Below are 19792 nucleotides of genomic sequence, written 5' to 3' on the forward strand. Positions count from 1 at the left end.
CCCCCCATCCCCGCCGCCCGTCTGTCACTACCATTGGCCAAGGTGTGTGACCGAGTGGGGTGGGGCAGACAGCATCGTCGTCCGCTCGTTGACCCGGCGAAGACTTCCCAATTTCGTCTCTACGCTCACTCGTATCGAGGGCGAGGGTTTTGACTCGAAAAGGTGCCCCAAAAAAAACCAAAAAGCTCCATCCTAGCTCAGAACAGGTGGGCTTTCCCCCGGCTAGAAGGCGAAAGGAAGAAGCCTGGAAGCTTTAGCGAACCGACGCTACGTGCCGTTGCTCAGCCAGATCATTTCACTCTGAGCTTATCTTCTCAGCCGGCGTTTTTCGATAGTGCGCCGTGTTTCTGACGACTCAGTGGCAAGCATCGCGGGCCTCGAACGTAAAACGAGAGAGCTCATCAAGACGGCCGCAATGCCCGCGGCCGGTGCCAAGGAGCACTGACGGGCATGCTGAGAAACACCCCCGGGAAAACCAGGGGGGCACTTTGCGGAGAGCGAGTCGACGATCACAGCTTGAGCAGACATGCTCCCTGTTCGCGCCGGAGATCCGGGCACGTGAGATCGGACGATGAGCCGCATGGACTGGGGTCGCGGGAGCCATGCGTTAGGCCGCAGCGCTTCACTCCCTACCCATGCTGACAAGAGACAGAAAAAAAAAATGACAGGAAAGGATGAAGGGTACCCAGGGACGATATGGGCAAGGAACATGAGATCCTTTAGGTGCTCAGATATCTTCTACTCAACTGATATTGATATGTGAGCAAACTCAAAGCTTGCCATCTACCGCCGGCCGGCTGAGTGTTCCGGGAATGGTGATTTGCGGGAAGGAGAAGGTCGATCCCGACCGGGGAAGATGCTTCCGAGCTCCCGCGGAAGAAGCAATGGAGTTAATCAAGCTGCGCGCCAAGACTGGTTAAAATGAAGGGTACTGTGCAACACTACGGACGTACTCTCGAGGCAACAGGGCGCTGAGCAAAATGGCAACTTCCGCCTACCGCAAAGCGTTAGGGCTCTTGAGTGCTCCTGTCCTGACTTGTGCATTGTATCATTACTCTTCCTCCTCGATTACTGTGAGCATCCTGGCTGTTTTTTAAGACTAGTCCCGAAGTAGAAGAGGGTATCATGATGCTATAGCACCCTACCCTTACGGGTCCTCGGGCATCCTGCGTCCCGCAAGCATTTACATATGCTGATCAAAAGCGCATGCCCTGTTATTGCTGCTATCTGTTGTTCGATTATTGAATGACAACCGTAGCGATGGAGCCAAGTCCAAGACGCCACAAGCGTACGAAGGCGCCTCCACTCCGTAAGAGTCGGGCTCACAGCCCGCGCAAGCCTCGTTCTCCTATAATGACTTGAAGTTGTCGCTTTGCCAAGACTCCGTCTCGTTGTTTGCCCCTGCCCAGCATGCACAGACCGCTCATTTGCCAGACAGCCGTCTTGGGGTATGTGGATGGTCTGCGATCCAGGCCTGAGATGAGACAAGACGAAGCTCAAGTCGTCGCGCATCCCACACTCCTCCCAGCGTTGGAATATTGGGCACAGCCGTCGCAAAGCACTGGCTTTGCGTGTCAGGGAGCCACTCCGAAGTGCCATCGCCGGAGCCAACCAAACTAGGAGCTCGTGCGCCGGTAAGAAGGAGAGAGAGAAAGAGAGAGAGAGAGAGAGAGACTAAAGAGGTGTCTTCGGGTTTTGGACTCCGGCGGACTAGCGATTCCTTAGTGTCCGTGGATGATCATAGATCCCACCCCCCATCTAACCTGATAAGGAAGTAGCAGCCCCAGCGCCCAGAACACGCTACTCGTAGGTCCGCTGTGACAGTTCTCGTACTCTCCGTAGCGTATACACTCTCTGCAGCGTCATGCGCTGCGGATATGACTCCGGGACGAGGGCGTAGACCATCGTGCACCTACTTGCATTCCACGCCAGCTTTTGGGACCGCCACCCCCTTTCATCGCAGGCGTCATGGCCGACGTCGAACGCTCATCGCCTCAGACGGTTTGTTGTGAACTAGCGCCCCCTTCTCTTTGATCCAGGAGGTCGCGGCCTGGATGCTGACCTGTCTCACACCGGGAACCCGGATCCAGAGTTGAGGAGCTCTCGCGCGCAAGCAGGAAAATGGATTTCGCGACTTGGATTTGCCTACAGGATCGACCGGCGGATAAGACTGCAGCGTTGAGAGCAGCTTCGATTGGTTCGCAGCGCTACCGATGAAGCCCCCATTGGTCTGCGGTCACACCGACATGGCCCGATCTCCACCATAGGCTCCATCAATAACTGGGGTATAGAAGCTTAAGTGTGGGACGCGGGACAGAGCAAGTGCAAGTGGCCTGGCATGACGTCAAAACATGACTTCACTCATTCTCACAGAGCACGGGAAAGCATGCAGGTAGAGGCAGCTGTAGGAGATGATTCTATTGCTAGTATCGTAAAAATCGTGACACTCTGACTTTCGGGGTCCTTGACCTTGTGCGTCCTCCATAGTGATGTGTCCGCGAGCAAACCGACTCAATAACAAGGTCCAACAAGCACCGCTCGGGCTTCGTCCAGCAAAGCATGAGGACAGTGATAGCCAATATCCGAAAACCCATGAATCAAGTCACGACGAATCAGTCCAATCCGGAAAGGCTGGTGCACCGATTGCAGAAGTCATCCAGGCCCGACCGTGGGAATCGCACCCAGGGTTGCAGAGTGAGGAGTTGATGGTGATACACCGTGAAGAGATCGAGGGGCTCATTCGGCATCGGCGAAGTCGGTCTCGCTGTCACCCTTGCCGAAGTGGACAGGGCCCAGCTTCAGGAACTTGAAGCGTGCAGAGCCGGTGCTGCTGACGCTGTCAGACCGGTGGTCCCTGGGCGTGGCAGCGATCTCGGGAGCGACATTGTCCGTCGGCTTGACGACGGGGGAACCAAGGTCCTCAGTCGGCGAGACGGGCTCCTTGGAGGCAGGAGCCGCAGGTGCGAGTGCCTTGGGCGAGGTGGGGTAGTTGGCAGAGGCCGTGGGCGCGAGCACCAGGAAGTTGGAGGGACGGCGAGCCGAGAGCAGGTGGTTCAAGTTGGAGGCCATTTTGGAAGTCTGTGGTTGGTTTGGAGCGAGGACGAGGGCTGCGGGCACGGGAGAAAAGCTGCGGTGGATGGAGAAGTTGGAGCTGACGGATTGAGGGGGGAAAGCAGAAGCTGAGCTGAATTTAAGTCTTCCAAGGTGACACGGTCGGGGGCGGATCGGCCGGACAAAGGGAGCACGTGTGCAAGACCTGGCGTTTCAGGGGACCAGTCGAGTGTGGGCCACGAGGCTTGTCTCGTTGGTGCAGCGCAATCAGTAGGAGCGCAGTGGGTTCAGGCGAGCCGTGGAAGGTGCAGAAGGGGGCGGGGGGTGGTCCTGCTGGTTAAGTACGGCGACGATGGTATCCGAGGTGGCGTCTATAGCTTGGACTGGGCCGTTGTCTGGAGATTCCCCGGGCAACCACGGCTTGCCCACGCCTATAAGCCGCCTGTAAGCAGCAGTTCCGCTCGTCCAGGGCGGGCGCACGAAGAAGGGCCGGTGCGGGCTGCGGGCGAGACGTCATCTGTTTGGGGTGGGCCTCGACGAGCACGAGTAAGGGCCAAGGCTTTCGTCGCGCACCCGAGGTTGATCGCAGTGTGGGCGCAGCGGCGCGCTGGGCCAGATAAGGTAGCGGTGAGGGCGGCGGGGCAAGGCAGGTCCACAGAGCGTGGCAGAGCGTGGCAGAGCGTGGCAGAGCGTGGCAGCGCATCGTGCGCGTGTCGCGGGGCGGCGGAGGTAGCACCTGCGGCCCTGCACTCGTCGCTGCTGTTCTGGACAGCGCGTGAGGCTTGCGGGCTGAGGTGTTCGCGCTGCTCTCGGGGCATCATGGTAGTCGCGGTCTACCCCGCGCTAGGCCCTGTGGCCGGGGCTCGCTGGGGCGCGCTGGGGCTCGCTGGGGCCACCTCCTTGCGTCGAGCTTCCCCCGCATAGCCCCCGAGGGCCTAACTCGTTGGAGCTGCGCCTACAGAGCAGCTTCGCGGCGCACGCTGACACGTCGTCTTCGCCGTGGCCCATCCGAGTCTGCTGTCGCGATCGTCCAGTGCTTGCTGGGGCCGAGGGTAGCCGAGGCCGGGCTAGGTCCAAGGGTGCATGCCTCTGAGCGCGAGGGTAGTGGCGGGCGCGCTGATGTTGCAGGTTCCGTGGGCGGCCGGTTGGGTGCTGCGCGGGCGGGAGCGCTCCGTGTGCGCAGCGGGCGTCTGGCTGGGGACGGGAGATGAAGAGGGAAGGGAAGCTGCTGCTGCGAGGCGCACAGTACATACACGGCGGCCGCGCTCGACAGGCCGCCGATGTCGCGCTGGGCACGCGAGGGCGGGCGTGGCAGCGGGGGCATCGAGCTGCTAGCCGCGGGCCTTATGCGATGCCTTTGGTGCCTTCGGTGCCCCCAACAAGGGCCGGCGGCCTCTCCCTGCGGCGCCGGCAGCGACTGGCAGCGGCTGGCAGCGACCGGCAGCGACCGGCGGCGACTGGCGGCGACAGGCAGGAACCACATCACATGTAAGGCTGGCGGGACAAACGTAAGATTTGCTCCACCGCGAGCAACGGCCGCTGCTGCTGCTGACCGCGCGCCGCCATGTAAGGGCCGGCTCCTTGCGTGGTGGTGTCCCACCGCTCCGGCTTCCGCGCTGCACCGTCTGCACCGCCCGCACCGCGCCGCGCGAGACTTGCCAGCGCAAGGGTGCCATGTGCGAGGAATGCTCGGGCGAATACAAATCAGGCGGGCTCCGTTCGCACAACGGCAAGTGCGCGGTGCTAATACAGGCGCAAGATGGCCTGACTGCAGCTTAAACACACAAACGGCGATCCACGCACAAGGCTGATACAGTGCGGTGTGCGCCGGCAGTGATCGCCAGGGCTTGGCCGGGACGCTGTTGAGCGCTCCGCGGTGGGGCAGCAGGCGGATGCGTAAGTTCCTAAAGCGAGTAGTGTGTTGCTCGGGCGGCACTGCTGGATTGAGCGCCCGGCAGCCATGCGTCCTGTAGGTAGGCATGTACCGGCCCATGATCGGTCGCCTGGGTGTGCTCCTCGACCACCTGCCGCTAGCAGACTATTGGCCTGCCGCCCGTGCTAATCACCATGGAGCTTGGATAGCAGCATCACCCTGGCCCCGGCCGTTCCCTGTCAGCGAGGCCAACGCTCGTACATGAATTCCTTGCCTTCCCGTGTTGTTCCAACGGCTGTACACGACCGCCGCGCTGTCGCACTCGATGTTGCAAACGGTTTTTTATTAACCTCCCACGAAGTCCCATACTGCCGGGCTTGCCTCAATATGCCTCTATAAGACCTGCCCTCCTCCACCAGCACGCGGTTCCCCTTCGCCGTGCCTCCCTCGACGCCGAAATTGTGCCCAAGCAAGGTCACCGTCAATCCTCCTCAATTCCCCCTCCAGACTCGTCTCCGCCCTCGCCCTCGCCCGCGCCAGCGCAGCAATTGTCCGCCACGCGTCGTCCTGTTTTCTTATTTTTGCTCGCCATTCCTGCGCGCGACTATTTCCGCGCCCCAGCCCGCAGCCCGCAGCCCGCAGCCCGCATCCCGCATCCCAGAAAGAGCTCCAAGCTCCCCCACCACACCCACCCGCCGCCGAAGCCGCCGCCCTGCCGCCCACCATGTGCACCAAAGTAATACACACCTACAGCTGCGGCCACCAGGTCGTCGAGAAGGCCCCGTGCGCCACCTCGAGAAGCGCCGCCTGCGGCGTGCTGAACCAAAAGATTGTCAAACACGACGAGAAGTGCGATCGCTGCGACGGATGACAGGTACCTGCCCTTTGCCCGCCTGCGCGCCGCTGTTCCACGACTCTGACCTGCCTCTGCAGCGTGCACCACGAGCTCCGCCCGGGACGCCATCCCTCGCCGCCCGGCAGCAGCAGCACCACCACCATACCCCCCCACGCATGCGGTTATAGAAAGCAGAAACGCGGGCCGTTCCTCGATATCCCTCCCCACCTCTAGTATCATCACAACCCCCTCCGGGCACACTTCGCCGGGCACCCGCTCGCTGAGCTTTCGCTTGGCAGCACCGACATGAGCATATGATGGCGTCACGGAGACAAAAGTGCAGGCGTTCCAATGGCATGGGAGGCCGTCGCTCGACGGCCACGAAGCTGGCGTTCAGCAGGACTGGCGTTCATTTGTGATTCACTTGGATGTTCTTCTCGCAGTCTTTGGAAATTGTAATGTCTCGTTGCACCCGCGCCCGGGCTGTACTGGTACCTTCTTGGATGGGCAAAACACGGCGCAGGAACTTTTTCTTTTCTCTCATCGCAGCTACATTTCTCTCATTTCGTCCGGGCAGGCGGCACAGCGGACACGCGGCAAGGAATAGAGTACTGGCCATCAATCAAGCTTCCAAGACCGTTTGATCAAGACTGCGGCACGCTTGTGCCCGACGGCGTGCCAATGCGCCATGGGCTGTCCGGCGGCCATGTCACGGCCCATGTCGTACAGGAAAACCGTTGGAAGTGAAGAAAATGCAAATTATCTCCGATTGATCATCAACGGCGGAGATACTGCAAACCCTCGCCAATCGCTTACGGCTGTTTAGCCGGAGGAATCCCCGCAGGGCAACCCTTGAGGAGCGCCCTGGTTGGTGCGCACTCGGCCTTGGAGGCAGCTCGTAGCAGAAAGGGTGCCAGCCAGCCATGCGCACGCGGCGTTAACCCTTCGGCGCGCCACGAAATGATTGCACTCGCACGCCGGCCGCACCACGCCTCAATCGGCGCTGGCTAATTTTGTGGCCCGGACGGATTGCTGCCCAACGGCGGCAGGCATACAAACTCAGACGCGTGCCGCAAGAGGCCAGAGGGACCATGCGGGATAAAGCTTGCAGAGCACGCCACTCAGGCGCTGTGCCCGTGCGGCACAGCGGACGGTGGGGAAGGGCAGCGACGCGGCCAGAAGAGGTTGACGGAGATCATCCGAGCCAACAGTACTACGGTTGCAGGCATATCATGTTAGCGCGGTGCCTGTGCGGGCCACGTAATCTTTGTCTGTTCAGGGACAAAACAGACGAAGGTCGGCGACTGAGGCCAGACGAGCGGCGTAGATTGGCTCGGACGCGTATCTTACATGGCGAACGGGCCTGTTAATCACCCCCACAAAGCGCCGAGCTAACATTATTTGTAGTAGAGGGCCGGGCCGCAAGTACATACGCCACAGCTGACGCTCAAACGGCGGCGAGGTCAAGGTCGCGGTGCGCTTCCGCTTCCATATCCCGATCCCCGCCCGCGTATCTGCCCTCTCGACGGCGAGGTCGCATGGCCGGCCGCGTCGCACATCGAGCAGTCCAGCCGCCGGCTGTCAGATCGTCGATCACTCCTTGGGACAAAGCCTGACATCTGCGCTGCGCCGTCGAGCCATCCGCGGAGCAAAGCCGCGGCAGGCGTGCGGGGCGCGGACGCCGTTTTACCCGTGGAATTGGCGTTGCGCGGCGTAGCTGCTGAGAGAGCGCCTGTTCGCCTGCCAGGGCTCATATCAAGTTAGATTTGCCAGCACGCTACCCACAAAACCTGTCATCCACTTCCCCATCCGGTCGGCTGTCTTCGCGCCGCTGCCTGCCGTCACTGCTTGGGCGCAAGCTCCGCGCGGCGGGGACGACGCGCCCGAGTATAGGTGGTTCTGGGAGGTTTGAGCCGGGCACGGCCGGGGCAGCGGAGTTGCAGGGGGGGGGCGATGGCGTTGGGGGTGGGACGCGCTCGGCCGCCGTAGACGCCAAGAATCGTCATGGCGAAGCGAGCCGCGCGCGCTTGCCGGCCGTCGACAACGCCCGCCAAAGTCACCCTGCACGCCGTCGCCAGTCCGAGACGGGACTGTGAATTGCACTCATGTCGATCGACATCCACTGGGACACGCTCATCGGTGGCCCTGACGGGCAGGCTTCAGCCGAGGCGGTGCGCAGCTTCATCCACGAACGCTTTCAGCAGGTCACCCTCCCGCGCTTCATCCGCTCCGTCAAGGTCCACTCGTTCGACTTCGGCAGCGTTGCGCCGGAGATTGAGATAAAGGACATCTGCGACCCATTGCCTGACTTCTACGAGGAGGAGGAGGAGGAGGAGGACGAGGACAACGACGACGAAGACGACGGCGGCGACGACGACGATGTCGCGCCCGACAATGGCACCACCGACCCCCCCATGACCGAGGCGGCGGGCGGCGACGCGGCAAAAGCGTTGCGGGAGCGCAAGCAGCGGCCGAGGGACGAGAAGGCCCAAGACGAACCGCGATGGAACCATGCGCGCCCGCCACCCGTGGATCCGCGCCTCACGGGGCTACGCAGTGGACTGGCCCTCGGCGAGCAACTGGGCAACTCGCTCTCCCGGGAGCCCACACCTGGCATTCCGGGTGGCACTTCGAACATGAGCTACTTCCACCTCCCTCTCGGTGCCGGTCTCTCAGGTACCACTACCCCCTTCGCCGCCGTTGCCGGTGCACAGTTTCAGAACGGATGGCATGACTATCATCATGCGGACAGACCGCATACACCGCGCGACCACTCGGCATCAATTAGCTCCAATACGCCATCGACGGCGGATCTGGATTCGCGCCCGCAAAGTCAGCACGACCGCAAGTCTAGCTCCGACGTCAACGAACACCCAAAGCAGCGGCGCGACAGTGACAAGTCGTCTCCGTCACCAACGACGCGCTTGCAAGAGGCTAGCCCGGAAGATCTCCAGGTCGTTGCGCATGTGCGTTACTCAGGCGACATCAAAATGGTGCTCACTGCGGAAATCCTGCTTGACTACCCCATGCCAAGCTTTGTCGGCATACCACTCAAGCTCACCGTCACCGGCCTGACGTTTGACGGAGTCGCGATCCTGGCCTACATCAAGAAGCGAGCGCACTTCTGCTTCTTATCTCCCGAAGATGCAGAGGCCCTGATTGGTGCAGAGGCTAAGCAGGACAGCCTGGCTGACGATCATGCATCGGCCAATCAACGCGCGCAGCGGACGGCACCCGGCGGGCTTTTCGAAGAGATCAAAGTAGAAAGCGAAATAGGCCAGAAAGAGCAAGGAAAGCAGGTGCTCAAGAACGTGGGCAAAGTCGAGAAGTTCATCTTGGACCAAGTGCGTCGCATCTTCGAGGATGAATTTGTCTACCCAAGCTTTTGGACGTTCCTTGTCTGATGTCTCAAAGCCGCGTGTGCTGCCGCCAGCCCTGCTGTCAGGGGAGAGGGAGGAATGCACTTCGCCGCGCTCTGTGCCACCTGTGAGCTGTCACCTGCAGTTTCGACGGGAGCCATAGCGCAAAGCAGCGGGAGAGGCGCACAGCAGTGCAACAGCTCTTGCCTCGGGAGACCGCGCCGGACGCGGATGCAGGGATGAGCTTGGACTGCCGACATGTCAAAGAGTCAGGCGACCAGGGCTGACTGCAGGTCTCAACGTTGCTGCATGTAATCTGTCTTGCCGGCTTGGCAACGGCCGCTCTCGCAGGGTTGAGGCAAGGCTTCGGATGCAATGCTGACGTTACGCGAGATCCACATTTCCTGACATCAAAACGTCGTCTGGGGCTAATATGAGCGACTCGGCCGCCGCGTCTACGCAGGTCGACGATCGGATCGCATGGGACCTTTCATGGCAACGTAGTATCGAGCAGTGCTTCGCAATTTGGAAAGCAGGCGACCACCGAGACAGAAGTGTGGCAACAGCACCGGCGCTCGACAGTGCGCGTGGGTCATGTCACATCGGAATGCGGATTACAGTTTTGATGTCTCACAAAGAACCACCCTGCCAAGAAGAGGCATCCCTTCCCTCGCTTGTCATGCCGAGATGCATGGTGCGTTGGTACGAGCATGTATGATGCTCCCGCCCCCGCAGCACTGGGACGCTTCTGCTGTATTCGTGGTGTGCACAGCATCTGAGAGAAAAAAAAAATGTCAGCTGCTTCCGGAGCCGCGCAGACCGCCGGAACCATAGTCAGGAGATATCTTCTCTGCTTCACTTGTTTTCCCCAACGCCATTCTCCTTGTGCTCTGACCGCATCTTCCTCCGGTCTCGGCATCTCAGTACCCAATCCTTTGGGGGCTCTCTATTTCGAAGAGAGCAAGTTTTGCCGATGGACCACAGAGGTTCTTCTAACCATGAAAAATGACGCCTCTACCGGGGTCGCACCGCACCTGCATCAGCCTTCTAACAGCATTCGCCAACCTTAAAGTATCATGTGTTGTATTGTAGTCCATTGAGCTACTGGGTGCTACTGATGTTGATGAGGCTTTGGTTGAGGCTCGCGTTTCGGCCCGCTGACAGCTTTCCCCGCATTCGCGGATGGGTTTCCGAGATAGGAAGTGCGCCCTCCACGCGGAGAAGGCGGGTCTGCGCGGAGAGCGGAGAAATGCTGTAACTACATACTATTTAAAGAGCGCGACGAGACTTGAGCCATCATCGCCAGCACTTTGGAATTCGGCAGACATGTGGACTCGCAACTCTGCCCGCCTGTCTCGCCAAGTGACGTCGGTGCGCCATGCCAGAACATCGACTGTTTCCATCCGCCTTTTCGCTTCCCACGCAATCCTACCCTCCGAACCCATATCCGTCAGAGTGTCTGAGGCAGAGGTGACTGCTGGAAGACTTGGTTGGCGCAATGTCGAGATTGCAACGCGCGCGCTTCATCGCGACGGCCTCGTCGTCCTGCAGGGCCTGATCAAGCACGAGAACCTGGACAGACTGAACAAGAAAATGGTTGAAGATGCCTACGTTCTGCAGGCCATGGGCGATGACGGCCCATTCAATTACAACAAGGGCAACATCCAGCAAGATCCTCCCTTGACAAGGCAATGGTGGGATCCATCCATCTTCGTCAGTGAGTTTTTGCCCTGGCTCTTTTGTCTCGTCCTCCGCCTTCTTGGGAGCTCCCCGCTCACCACTGCGCATCCCAGACCCGATCGTCACCCAAGTCACCAGCACAACGTTGGGCCCAAGTCCTCGCATGTCTTTCATCTCCGGTAACACGGCGCTGCCCCCTTCGCCGGACGGCGGCGACCCGCCACAGGCGCAGCCGACGCACACGGACGCCGACTTCGATCACCCGAAGAGCCCGTTCGCGCTCGTGGTCAACGTGCCGCTGGTGGAGATGACGCCAGCGAACGGCTCGACCGAGGTCTGGCTCGGCACGCACGCCACGTCCGACCTGTCCGTCCAAGAAGGCCGGCACGGCGAGAGGGCGAGCGGGCGGATCAAGGAGGAGCTTCTGCGGCGGTGGAGGGAGGAGAGGCCACCGTGTCAGCCGGTCGTGCCGAAGGGAGCGGTCGTGGTGAGGGACCTGAGGCTTTGTAAGTGTGCACTTTTCTCATATTCAAGCATGTGAGGTCTGGTGGCTTGCTTGTTGGACGCTGTCGTGTGGCGAGCATTGCCAAGGTCGAATAGCTTTCTGGCTTTGCGGGGAATGTGTTGTTTAGGGCGACACTTGGCAAACACAGGAGCTTCACGGCGCGTCTCGGATCCACTGCCCCTAGCGCACTCGTCACTGGGCTCGAGGGCCAAGAAGCAAAGCCTTTTAGGATCCAAGACGAGCGATTATGCTGACTTGATATCATCCAGGGCATGGCGGAATGCCCAACTTATCGAAGGATCCGCGGGTGATGCTGGCTATGAGTAAGTGCAACCCATGCATGCGTCCAGGACTTCGTTCCACGGTCGCCCAAATTGCTTGTCTCTGTATGCTGACGTCGCGTGCTGCTCTTTGCAGTCCACTTCGCACCCTGGTACCGCAATCCTATGTTCGTGGAGCTGGCGGACGAGCTGAAGCCGGCCTTGAGCAACGAGCGGACCGGCCTTCAAGTCCAAGGAAAGTTCATGCCGGGAGAAGAGGTGGAAAAGCGATATCTGAACCGGCCGTATGGCAACGCATACGACTTTAGCCAACAGGAACCGGTGGAAGGCATTTTCTGAAGTCGTCAAGCCTTCTGCTTTTGATTATGCGAGATTGCGGCCACCTTTTCTCATGGCTCCGTCCTCGGCGACGTCCGGCGTCTCCGATATGACACTCTTCTTTTGAAGGGAGCCGCAAGCACGGAAACCGAATACGACTGCACTGCGACTACATGCTGAGGAGTCCGCCGAAAGCTTATCTCCGCGGAAATTACATGCTACAACAAAATGCATGCGTACATACAAAAGACGCGGCGGATGTTGCAGCGACAACGGAGCCCGTGGGGATGCCGTCCGCACATTTACGTCGGCAAATGCCCCCCTCGTCCAGACAGCATCTATCAGTGCTTTCTGCCTGGATCGGGAAAGCAGTCTCGCTCCGCCCACAAGCCCTACTTTTACCCCGAATTTCAGCCTAGGGCGCCCAATTGGCCCTTGAAACTGGCGCGACGGACTGTGCGGCCAGCCCCAATCTTTTGTCCACCTCCGCCGTAAGGTCAGATGTCCGGGAGCTTGCTGCTTGGCTTTCAACGTCCAACAGCATATGTCCGAAGGATATGCGGCAGAGATACCGCACTGGGACTTTTCCATGAACGACATGTCATATCCATGCCGTCTTCCGCCATGTGGCCGTGCAGCTGCACTGTGTATACGGTGGGTCCTGTTTTGCTATTAAACTGCGTGTGCATATCACCACCCACCCACCACTCGTTTGGTTACCCAGATCTCCCCTACCATCTTCCCTTCCATCACCTTTTAGCAATCCGTCCGGACCATACCATACTGCCGGAATCGGGTCCAAGCAACCTTCCATCTTCCTAGTTTAACCTCCCCCCTCTTCCGGTTCGGCATCACAGAACCCTCTCACCTTCATCCAAAGATGGCAGCAGCACAAGAAGCGGGTGGCACAGCCAACAACAAGATCCTTATCACGGGGGCCTCAGGCCAATACGGCCGGCTCGCCGTCGAGGGCCTGCTCGCGCGCGGCATCCCGCCCTCGTCGCTCCTCCTCCTCACGCGCAACCCGGGCAAGCTGTCGGCCTACGCGGAGCGGGGTCTCTCCATCCGGCAGGGCAGCTTCGACGACGCCGTCGAGACCCTGGCGGCCGCCTTTGCGGGCGCGTCGACGATGCTCCTGATCAGCACGTCGCGGGCGGGCGCGCGCCTGCCGCAGCACCGCACCGCCATCGAGGCGGCCGCCCGCGCCGGCGTCACCCACATCGTCTACACGTCCATCGTGTCCGCGGAGCGGGCCGCGCCAACGGCGCTGGTGGGGCAGGAGCACCGCGCCACGGAGGCGATGCTGAGGGAGGTGGCGGCGGCGGCGACGACTGGTGGTAGCATGAAGTGGACGGCGCTGCGCGACGCCCAGTACGCCGACGCCATGGCCGACGTGGCGGCGCCCGCGGCCATCGAGGCGGGCGCGCTCCGCTCCAACGCCGGCGACGGCCTCGTCGCCTTCGTCGCCCGCTCCGACTGCGTCGCCGCCGCCGTCGCCGTCCTGTGCGACCCGGCCCCGCACGCCGACCGCGCCTACGCCATCACCGGCCCGGAGCTGCTGAGCTGGCGCCACGCCGCCGCGCTGATGGGCGAGGTCTCGGGCAAGGGCCCCGCGGGCGTCGCGTTCGAGGCCCTGTCCGACGACGACATGTTTGCCGACTTCGACGCCATGGGCATCCCGCGCGAGCCGGTCGACGACCTGGTCGTCAACGGCTTCCCGTGGAACAGCACCGACATGGTGAGCTTCGGCAAGGCGACCCGGCTGGGCGAGATGGCCGTCATCAGCGGCGACGTCGAGATGCTGACGGGGAGGCCGCCGAAGCGCTTCAGGGAGGTGATGGAGGAGAGCTGGGCGAGGAGGAAGGCGGCTGCTGCGGGGCGGGTTTGAACTTCTTTCTTATTTTTTATAAGTTTTCTTTTGTTCTAAGTGAAAAGATTAAGAAGTCTGCTGGGCCTCACTGTTGGTGGCGGTTCTTTGTAGCGGGTTTGGAGTGTGCATGCTAGGCTATTGGGGAATGTTGCGTCACGCTAAGCAATTTCCTAAAGCATTATATACACACTTTGATATCATCGAGGCTCCAAAGCTGCAACGTATGTGCCACCACAGACAGTTGGTCCAGTATGAAGGCAGTGTCGGAGCCGACAAATGTGACGGGTTTTTAATCTCCCTTGATTCGTCTGTGTGTGGGTTAAGCAACCCGTGGCTGTCATTTTCTTGGCTCTACACGCTTTTATTTATAGGCTATGGTATCAGGATGGACACCTTTTTCCACATGCCAGAGGACGCAAGCCAGCTTTCTATGCGTTGTTGTCATTGTCCACCATACTACGTACTATTCCATGCTCACAACATTGGATAAACGCCGATGGGCGAGGGAGAGGATGCCCGCAAGACCAAAAGGAACCTGACGACTAGTTGACTCACATTAGAGCGGGCATACAATTATCGGAACGGCAACTAGAAAGAGCCGTCTTGGCTTACGCTGGACCGACACCCTTGATTTACAGCGGGCGCGTTGGAAAGGGGAACCTCCACAGGCTCAACCGAAGCATAACGTCGTCGGCTAGAGTGGGTGTGTAAAAGAACAAAAAAGGGGCAAGCCTGTCCGATATTCCCACTAGTTTCCGCGGAAAGCCGAGAGTCTGACCCCAAATGTCTCGCCAACGCTATGTTCGCGGTCTTTCGGTAACTCGGTGATGAAGTGGAATATGGATGAGCCAAGTGCGTCAGCAAGAGGCTTGCGAAGAACCCAACTCGAGAAGACATTGCACTCTGCATTCTTGGGGAGCTTAGTCCTGTATCTGGATGCATATGTAGACTTACGACTTACATCTACGTCCGGACCTTGGCTTTGAACCACCAATGTAAGAAGCGTCAGTAAATCCACATCACCTTTGGACATTTCTAGAACCCATGGTGGGCCGGAGCCGGAGCCCAACCTCGAGTGAGATTGTTCGCATCGTCCACACCATGCACTACATCGTTTCGGCAGATGTCCGAAAAGAACTAGCAAAAAAGCATCTAACATTCCTACCCAATCTATCTTTTCCTAAGTCGTCCCTCTCGCGCCCGCCGGCGCATTTTGGCGCTTCCTCGCCACAGCGCGACCCACGGCATCCCTGACAACCGGATCGCTCCTGATGCTGTTCTGCACGAGCCAGCCCTTCATCTTAGCCTTGAGCTCCTTCTCGCCATCCTCGCCTTGGAACGGCATGGTCTCGACGCCGAGCAGGCGCAGGGCGTCCGTGTCAGTGGCGGCGCACAGCTGGGTTAGACGGTCGAGCTGTTGCTGCTGCATGGCGGGGTTGTCCTGGGTCTGCAGGTTGCGTTTCGGGTCTCGCATCAGGGGCCCAAGCTGATTCATGGCGATAAAGGAGGCGAAGGTGCCTTTGCGGACGATGCTGAGGATCTGGTAGGGTAGCCAAGGCGCGTGAAGGTGGAGGGTGGAGACGAGCGGGTTTAGGATCTTGGTGAGTAAGGGCGGGAAGTCGGGACGCGATATCGTGTGGCACTCAAAGACGACGAGGGCAGCGAATGCGAGGTAGCGCCACTGGTGCTGCGAATTAGAATACTTTGCGCCTCTTGGACGTCGACTACTGCGAGGAAAGGTGACTCACGTAGCTTCCATGCTGGAAATAGCCCAGCATGCCCAACATAATCATGACGGAGGCGCCTCCCAGGTATGACGGGGCACTGCTCTGCACACCGTGCATAACAAAATCGTGTACCGTGATGCAGTGCTTCCATTCTACTATACCCGGCCCAAATCGATCGTATGCGAAGCGCTTAGCCGGGTCGACGAGAATGTCGCGCGCCTGCTTGAGGAAGACATAATATCTTTCGGCCGCGGGGCGGGCTTCGGCGGATGTGACCTTGTCCGGGTGATGTAGTACAGTGCTGGTGCGGGTCAGGATGTTGTCTCGCGAGCTTTGCATCAAGTGGTGCTTACAGCCTGCGGAACCTCGTATTTATGGTCTTCTCTGTTGCGTTGACCGGGACTCCAAGGGCTTGGTAAAAGTTGCCGGCACGTTGCAACTCCCAGTCGGCTTCGTAGATGGAATAGACCAGGTAGCCGATAACTACCAGACCTTGGATGATCTTCTTGTGCCTTATGAATTTGGGAGAGCCGGGCTGAGGGCGGGGATCGCCGGCGCGGATGAAGAGCGAGTAGAGAAAGGACTGGATGTATCCCACGACCTATCGGGGGCTGCGTTTAGCGCATGGCGCGAAGACAAAGGCAGAGGAAGCATACCGTGGGCAGAAACCACCAGCCGGCAACGGACAAGTACTGGTTGGTACCAGGCATGTTTGCGGTGAAGTGGGACAGACGGCGATTGCAGCGGCATGGAAGTTGCGACGCTGTGCGATGATGCCAGATGGAGCTCGAAGCTCGGACCTCCCAACAGCCCTGGGCCACTACCTAAGTAGGGCGGGACTTTGTTCTGGCCTGAGGCATCACGTCGGCACCACGTTTCGCCGAGCTCGCTGACCGCCTTCGTGAGCTCCCAGAAAAAAGTGCGCCACTCCACCATCACCACCGCGACACCGCCAATTGACCCGCCGAAGCCAGGCATGTCCGCCGAAGCCATGGCCGCGACTTCGCCCGTCGCCGACAAGAAGGCGCACAAGCACAAAAAGGACAAATCGGAACACAAATCCAAGAAGCGCGCCCGCGAGGAGGAGCAGGCCCACCAGTCGCCCGCTAAGAAGCCGCGCGCCGCAAAGGGCGCAGATGCCACGCCGCAAAAGGCGAGTAAGGGCAAGACCTCGATGTTCCAAAAGCCTGCCGCGGCAAAGCCCATGGACTCCGACGATTCGCCCTTCGTCCACCAAACCGCATCGCTCTACCTCCCGCTCGCGTCCATCGGCCAGCAGTACCCGCTCAAGGCCCTGTGCGCCGAGCACCTGTCGCCGCTGCTCCTGACCTACTACCCGCCGCTCAAGGGCGTCGTCCTCGCCTACAACAACGCCAAGCTCTCCGAGGGCCCCGCCGGCGTGTCGCCCGCCGGCGCCGTGCTGGCCCGCTCCGTCGACGAGTACGCCGTGTCGTTTGTCTGGGTCACGGCCGACTTCGTGGTGCTGCGCCCGCGCAAGGGCATCTGGATCGAGGGCAGCGTCAACCTGCAGAACGAGAGCCACCTCGGCCTCGTCTGCTGGAACCTGTTCTCCGCGAGCATCGACCGCAAGCGCCTGCCCGAGGACTGGGCGTGGGTCGCCGCGGGCGAAGGCGGCGCCGACGACGAAGAGGAGGAGCCGGAAGGTGCGGGTAAGCTGTATGGCGACCAGGGACATTTCGTGGATGCGCAGGGCAAGAAGGTGGACGGCGTCATCAAGTTCCGCATTCGGGATTTCGAAGCGTCGCCGCGCACCGAGCACGACAGAGGTTTCATTACTTTCGAGGGCAGTCTGCTGTCGGCGGACAAGGAGAAGGAGCTTGACGAGCAGGAGCTGGAGAAGTACGCACAGAGGAGCGCAGCGAGGAAAGGCAGGTCACGGCCGCGCGGCGGTGCGAGTTCAGGCGCACGGAGATAAAAGGGAAAGAATCACTACGCAAATTTTTTCGTTTCACTCCGATTATATCTTTCCGCAGTACAGGAGCTTTCCAACAGAAGAGCAGAGAGCGGTTGGTCATGAACAAAAAGCATCATAGATCACGTTGTACAGTGGGTTCGGGCGTTATTGAAAGGCAAAAGGCGCCAAAAATTTCTTGGGCGCGCAATGGATATCCAGTCATCATTAATCTATATCGTTCAAGTATTGGTCGTGAGACCTCTGCCAGAGAGCTCTTGTATGTTGTTTTGTTCCTTTTTCTTTTTTCTTTTTTAATTCCTTGCAGATCAGCCCATTCTATCGTCCCAGTAGAGGTCGATGTCGTGGCTTTCGTCTCCCCTCCACACCCTCCCCGCCTCACTCTTCTCCGCGATGGCGTTCCGCAGATCGGTACCCAAGCTCTTGGGTCCGCTAGCGACGACCTGACAGCGCCCACCAGCAGCGGCCGCGCGCTCCTTGAAGTCGGACAGGCACTCGCGCACGTCCGGGTGGTGGTCCTCGAGCCACTCGACATCGAAGCCGGCCTGCGGCGCCAGGATGTCGGACACGCGCGACGACACGGCGCAGACGCACGCGTCGACGTCCTTCTCGCCGGCCTTGGTGCGGGCGGCGGCGATCTCGCTGTCGCGCGTGACGAAGATCTTGATGCGCAGGTTGGGCAGGGCGCCGGCGTCCATGCGGGCCTTGAGGTCGAGCAGTTCGGGCCGCAGCCATGCCAAGTTGTCCGTCTTGCGCAGGATCCAGATGAGGTCGACGGTGGCGGCGCCGGCCTGTGCCGCGGCGGTGGCGATGGGCAGCGTGAAGCTGACGCCCGTGCCGCCGGCGATGCAGAGGTAGTTGTCGATCTGGCCGTTGGTCTCACTGTCTGAGTCGAAGACGGCGGTGCCGTAGGGACCCGTGAGAATGACGGGGGTGGTCTTCTTCTCCGCGCAGCGCTCGGCGGACAGAGCGAGGTCGGCCAGGCGCTTGGTCTCCCCTTGTTCGGTGCGGATGAGATAGGTGTGCTTCGGGAGCGCAGGATGCGGCGCCGGCAGGGAGGAGGGCGTGAAGGGGTGCGATTGCCAGATGGTGAGCTCCGGGAAGCAGAGGTAAAAGTGGTGACCCGGCTTCCAGGGGTCGTGGTTGTGCTCGAAATCCATGCGTACAACAATAGAGTCGCCGTCGTCGAAGACTTGGAGAGTCGACTGGGCGGCGCGGAACCCGAAGCCTTTGTTGCCGCTCTTGTAGCCGCTGTGGATAAGGCCGACGCGCAGGAGACGGCAGCCTCGGTCGATGAAGAACAAGCCAAGGCTTGCAATCATCCAGCACGCGAGCTTGGTCCAGTGGCCCCAGCATGCTGCCAAATACAGCACTGCCACGATGTAGTGTGCCTTCCTGAAGAACTCATAGCCGGTCCATCGAATAACGCTCTTGATGCTGAAGATATAAAGGAAAGTGATGAACACCATGGCGACGATGCCGAAGATAATGTACTGTTGGGCAATCCACTCCTTGAACACAGTAGGCTGTGGCTGATAGAGCTTACCCTCGATGATGGTCCAGCCGAGAGTATGCAGGAAAGACTGAATGAAGATAATGCGACCAGTCCAGCGATGCAGAAAGTTGAAGTGGTGGTACGGAACGCCGGTGAGAAGTGAAAGCACACTTTCGCGGGAGCCAAGAAGAACGGTAAACGGAGTAAGGGCATATGCGAATGCACCGACCCTGTCTGCAAAGCCTCCAAAACCGGTGCGAGTGTTGTAGACGCCTGGCATCGTCTTGACCGGAGTGATCCAGGTCTTGTAAACGGTCCCCACGAGCCTAAGTTTGCAGTGTCAGTAAATTGGTGGATACGTTTAGGTGGTGTACATACGAGAAGATGAGAAGATATCCAAGGATGCAGGCAAGTATCAATACCTGGAGTCGGGAGATGTTGCCGAAAACGCTCCTTAGCGTCTCTGGCAAAAGCCATCTCCTCAGCGACACCACCGTGGTTCTATATGTCCTGTATACACTGCTTTGGAGATCTCTTTTCGCAGGCGCCTCGAGATCCCCCTTTCCCTGGAACATTTTGGAGAAGGTCTTTCTGCTTGGCTTGGCAAAGCGCAGGAATACCCAAAGGGCTAGCAGACCGCCGATGACTGCCCACAAAATGAAGGTGTAGAGAATGGACATGTCCATCATCCAGTAGACGGCATCCAGGTATTCACAAGTTCCGGCATCGTTGGTACACGGGACGACCCGGTCGGCGTAGCCCCAGTGATGCTCCAGTGATGCAGCGGACGATTCATCCTGGATGTGTCTCCGCTCCATGGTTGGTGAGTTGGGCGATGTGGAAGGACAGGGGGTTGGCCTGGCAA

The 19792-nt window shown here is 59.8% G+C and overlaps 7 protein-coding genes across 7 annotated transcripts; 4 read left to right on the top strand and 3 right to left on the bottom strand.

The window, feature by feature from the left end:
- Positions 1–2736: 2736 nt before the first annotated feature.
- BKCO1_230001 (uncharacterized protein) lies at positions 2737–3069 on the bottom strand (the record flags this gene model as incomplete). Its single annotated transcript, XM_020272903.1, has 1 exon — positions 2737–3069. The coding sequence occupies one exon, from the start codon at positions 3067–3069 to the stop codon at positions 2737–2739; it is 333 nt and encodes a 110-aa protein (XP_020130732.1).
- Positions 3070–7864: 4795 nt separating this feature from the next.
- On the top strand, positions 7865–9163 carry BKCO1_230002 (mitochondrial inheritance component mdm12; the record flags this gene model as incomplete). The annotated part of the gene is made up of 1 exon (XM_020272966.1): positions 7865–9163. One exon carries the CDS (start codon positions 7865–7867, stop codon positions 9161–9163), a length of 1299 nt encoding a protein of 432 aa, XP_020130731.1.
- Positions 9164–10444: 1281 nt separating this feature from the next.
- BKCO1_230003 (phytanoyl-dioxygenase) lies at positions 10445–11923 on the top strand (the record flags this gene model as incomplete). The annotated part of the gene is made up of 4 exons (XM_020272977.1): positions 10445–10835; positions 10912–11304; positions 11573–11626; positions 11721–11923. 4 exons carry the CDS (start codon positions 10445–10447, stop codon positions 11921–11923), a joined length of 1041 nt encoding a protein of 346 aa, XP_020130730.1.
- An 859-nt stretch (positions 11924–12782) lies between these two features.
- On the top strand, positions 12783–13790 carry BKCO1_230004 (family transcriptional regulator; the record flags this gene model as incomplete). Its single annotated transcript, XM_020272988.1, has 1 exon — positions 12783–13790. The coding sequence occupies one exon, from the start codon at positions 12783–12785 to the stop codon at positions 13788–13790; it is 1008 nt and encodes a 335-aa protein (XP_020130736.1).
- Positions 13791–14952: 1162 nt separating this feature from the next.
- Positions 14953–16209, bottom strand: BKCO1_230005 (heat shock protein; the record flags this gene model as incomplete). Its single annotated transcript, XM_020272999.1, has 4 exons — positions 14953–15453; positions 15521–15800; positions 15853–16100; positions 16156–16209. The coding sequence occupies 4 exons, from the start codon at positions 16207–16209 to the stop codon at positions 14953–14955; spliced, it is 1083 nt and encodes a 360-aa protein (XP_020130735.1).
- Positions 16210–16475: 266 nt separating this feature from the next.
- Positions 16476–17435, top strand: BKCO1_230006 (rna polymerase rpb7-like domain-containing protein; the record flags this gene model as incomplete). The annotated part of the gene is made up of 1 exon (XM_020273010.1): positions 16476–17435. The coding sequence occupies one exon, from the start codon at positions 16476–16478 to the stop codon at positions 17433–17435; it is 960 nt and encodes a 319-aa protein (XP_020130734.1).
- A 305-nt stretch (positions 17436–17740) lies between these two features.
- BKCO1_230007 (ferric reductase like transmembrane component) lies at positions 17741–19745 on the bottom strand (the record flags this gene model as incomplete). Its single annotated transcript, XM_020273021.1, has 2 exons — positions 17741–19253; positions 19306–19745. 2 exons carry the CDS (start codon positions 19743–19745, stop codon positions 17741–17743), a joined length of 1953 nt encoding a protein of 650 aa, XP_020130733.1.
- Positions 19746–19792: the final 47 nt, after the last annotated feature.

Source organism: Diplodia corticola, assembly GCF_001883845.1.
Source record: "Diplodia corticola strain CBS 112549 chromosome Unknown scaffold23, whole genome shotgun sequence".
Classification (NCBI taxonomy): Eukaryota; Fungi; Ascomycota; class Dothideomycetes; order Botryosphaeriales; family Botryosphaeriaceae; genus Diplodia; species Diplodia corticola.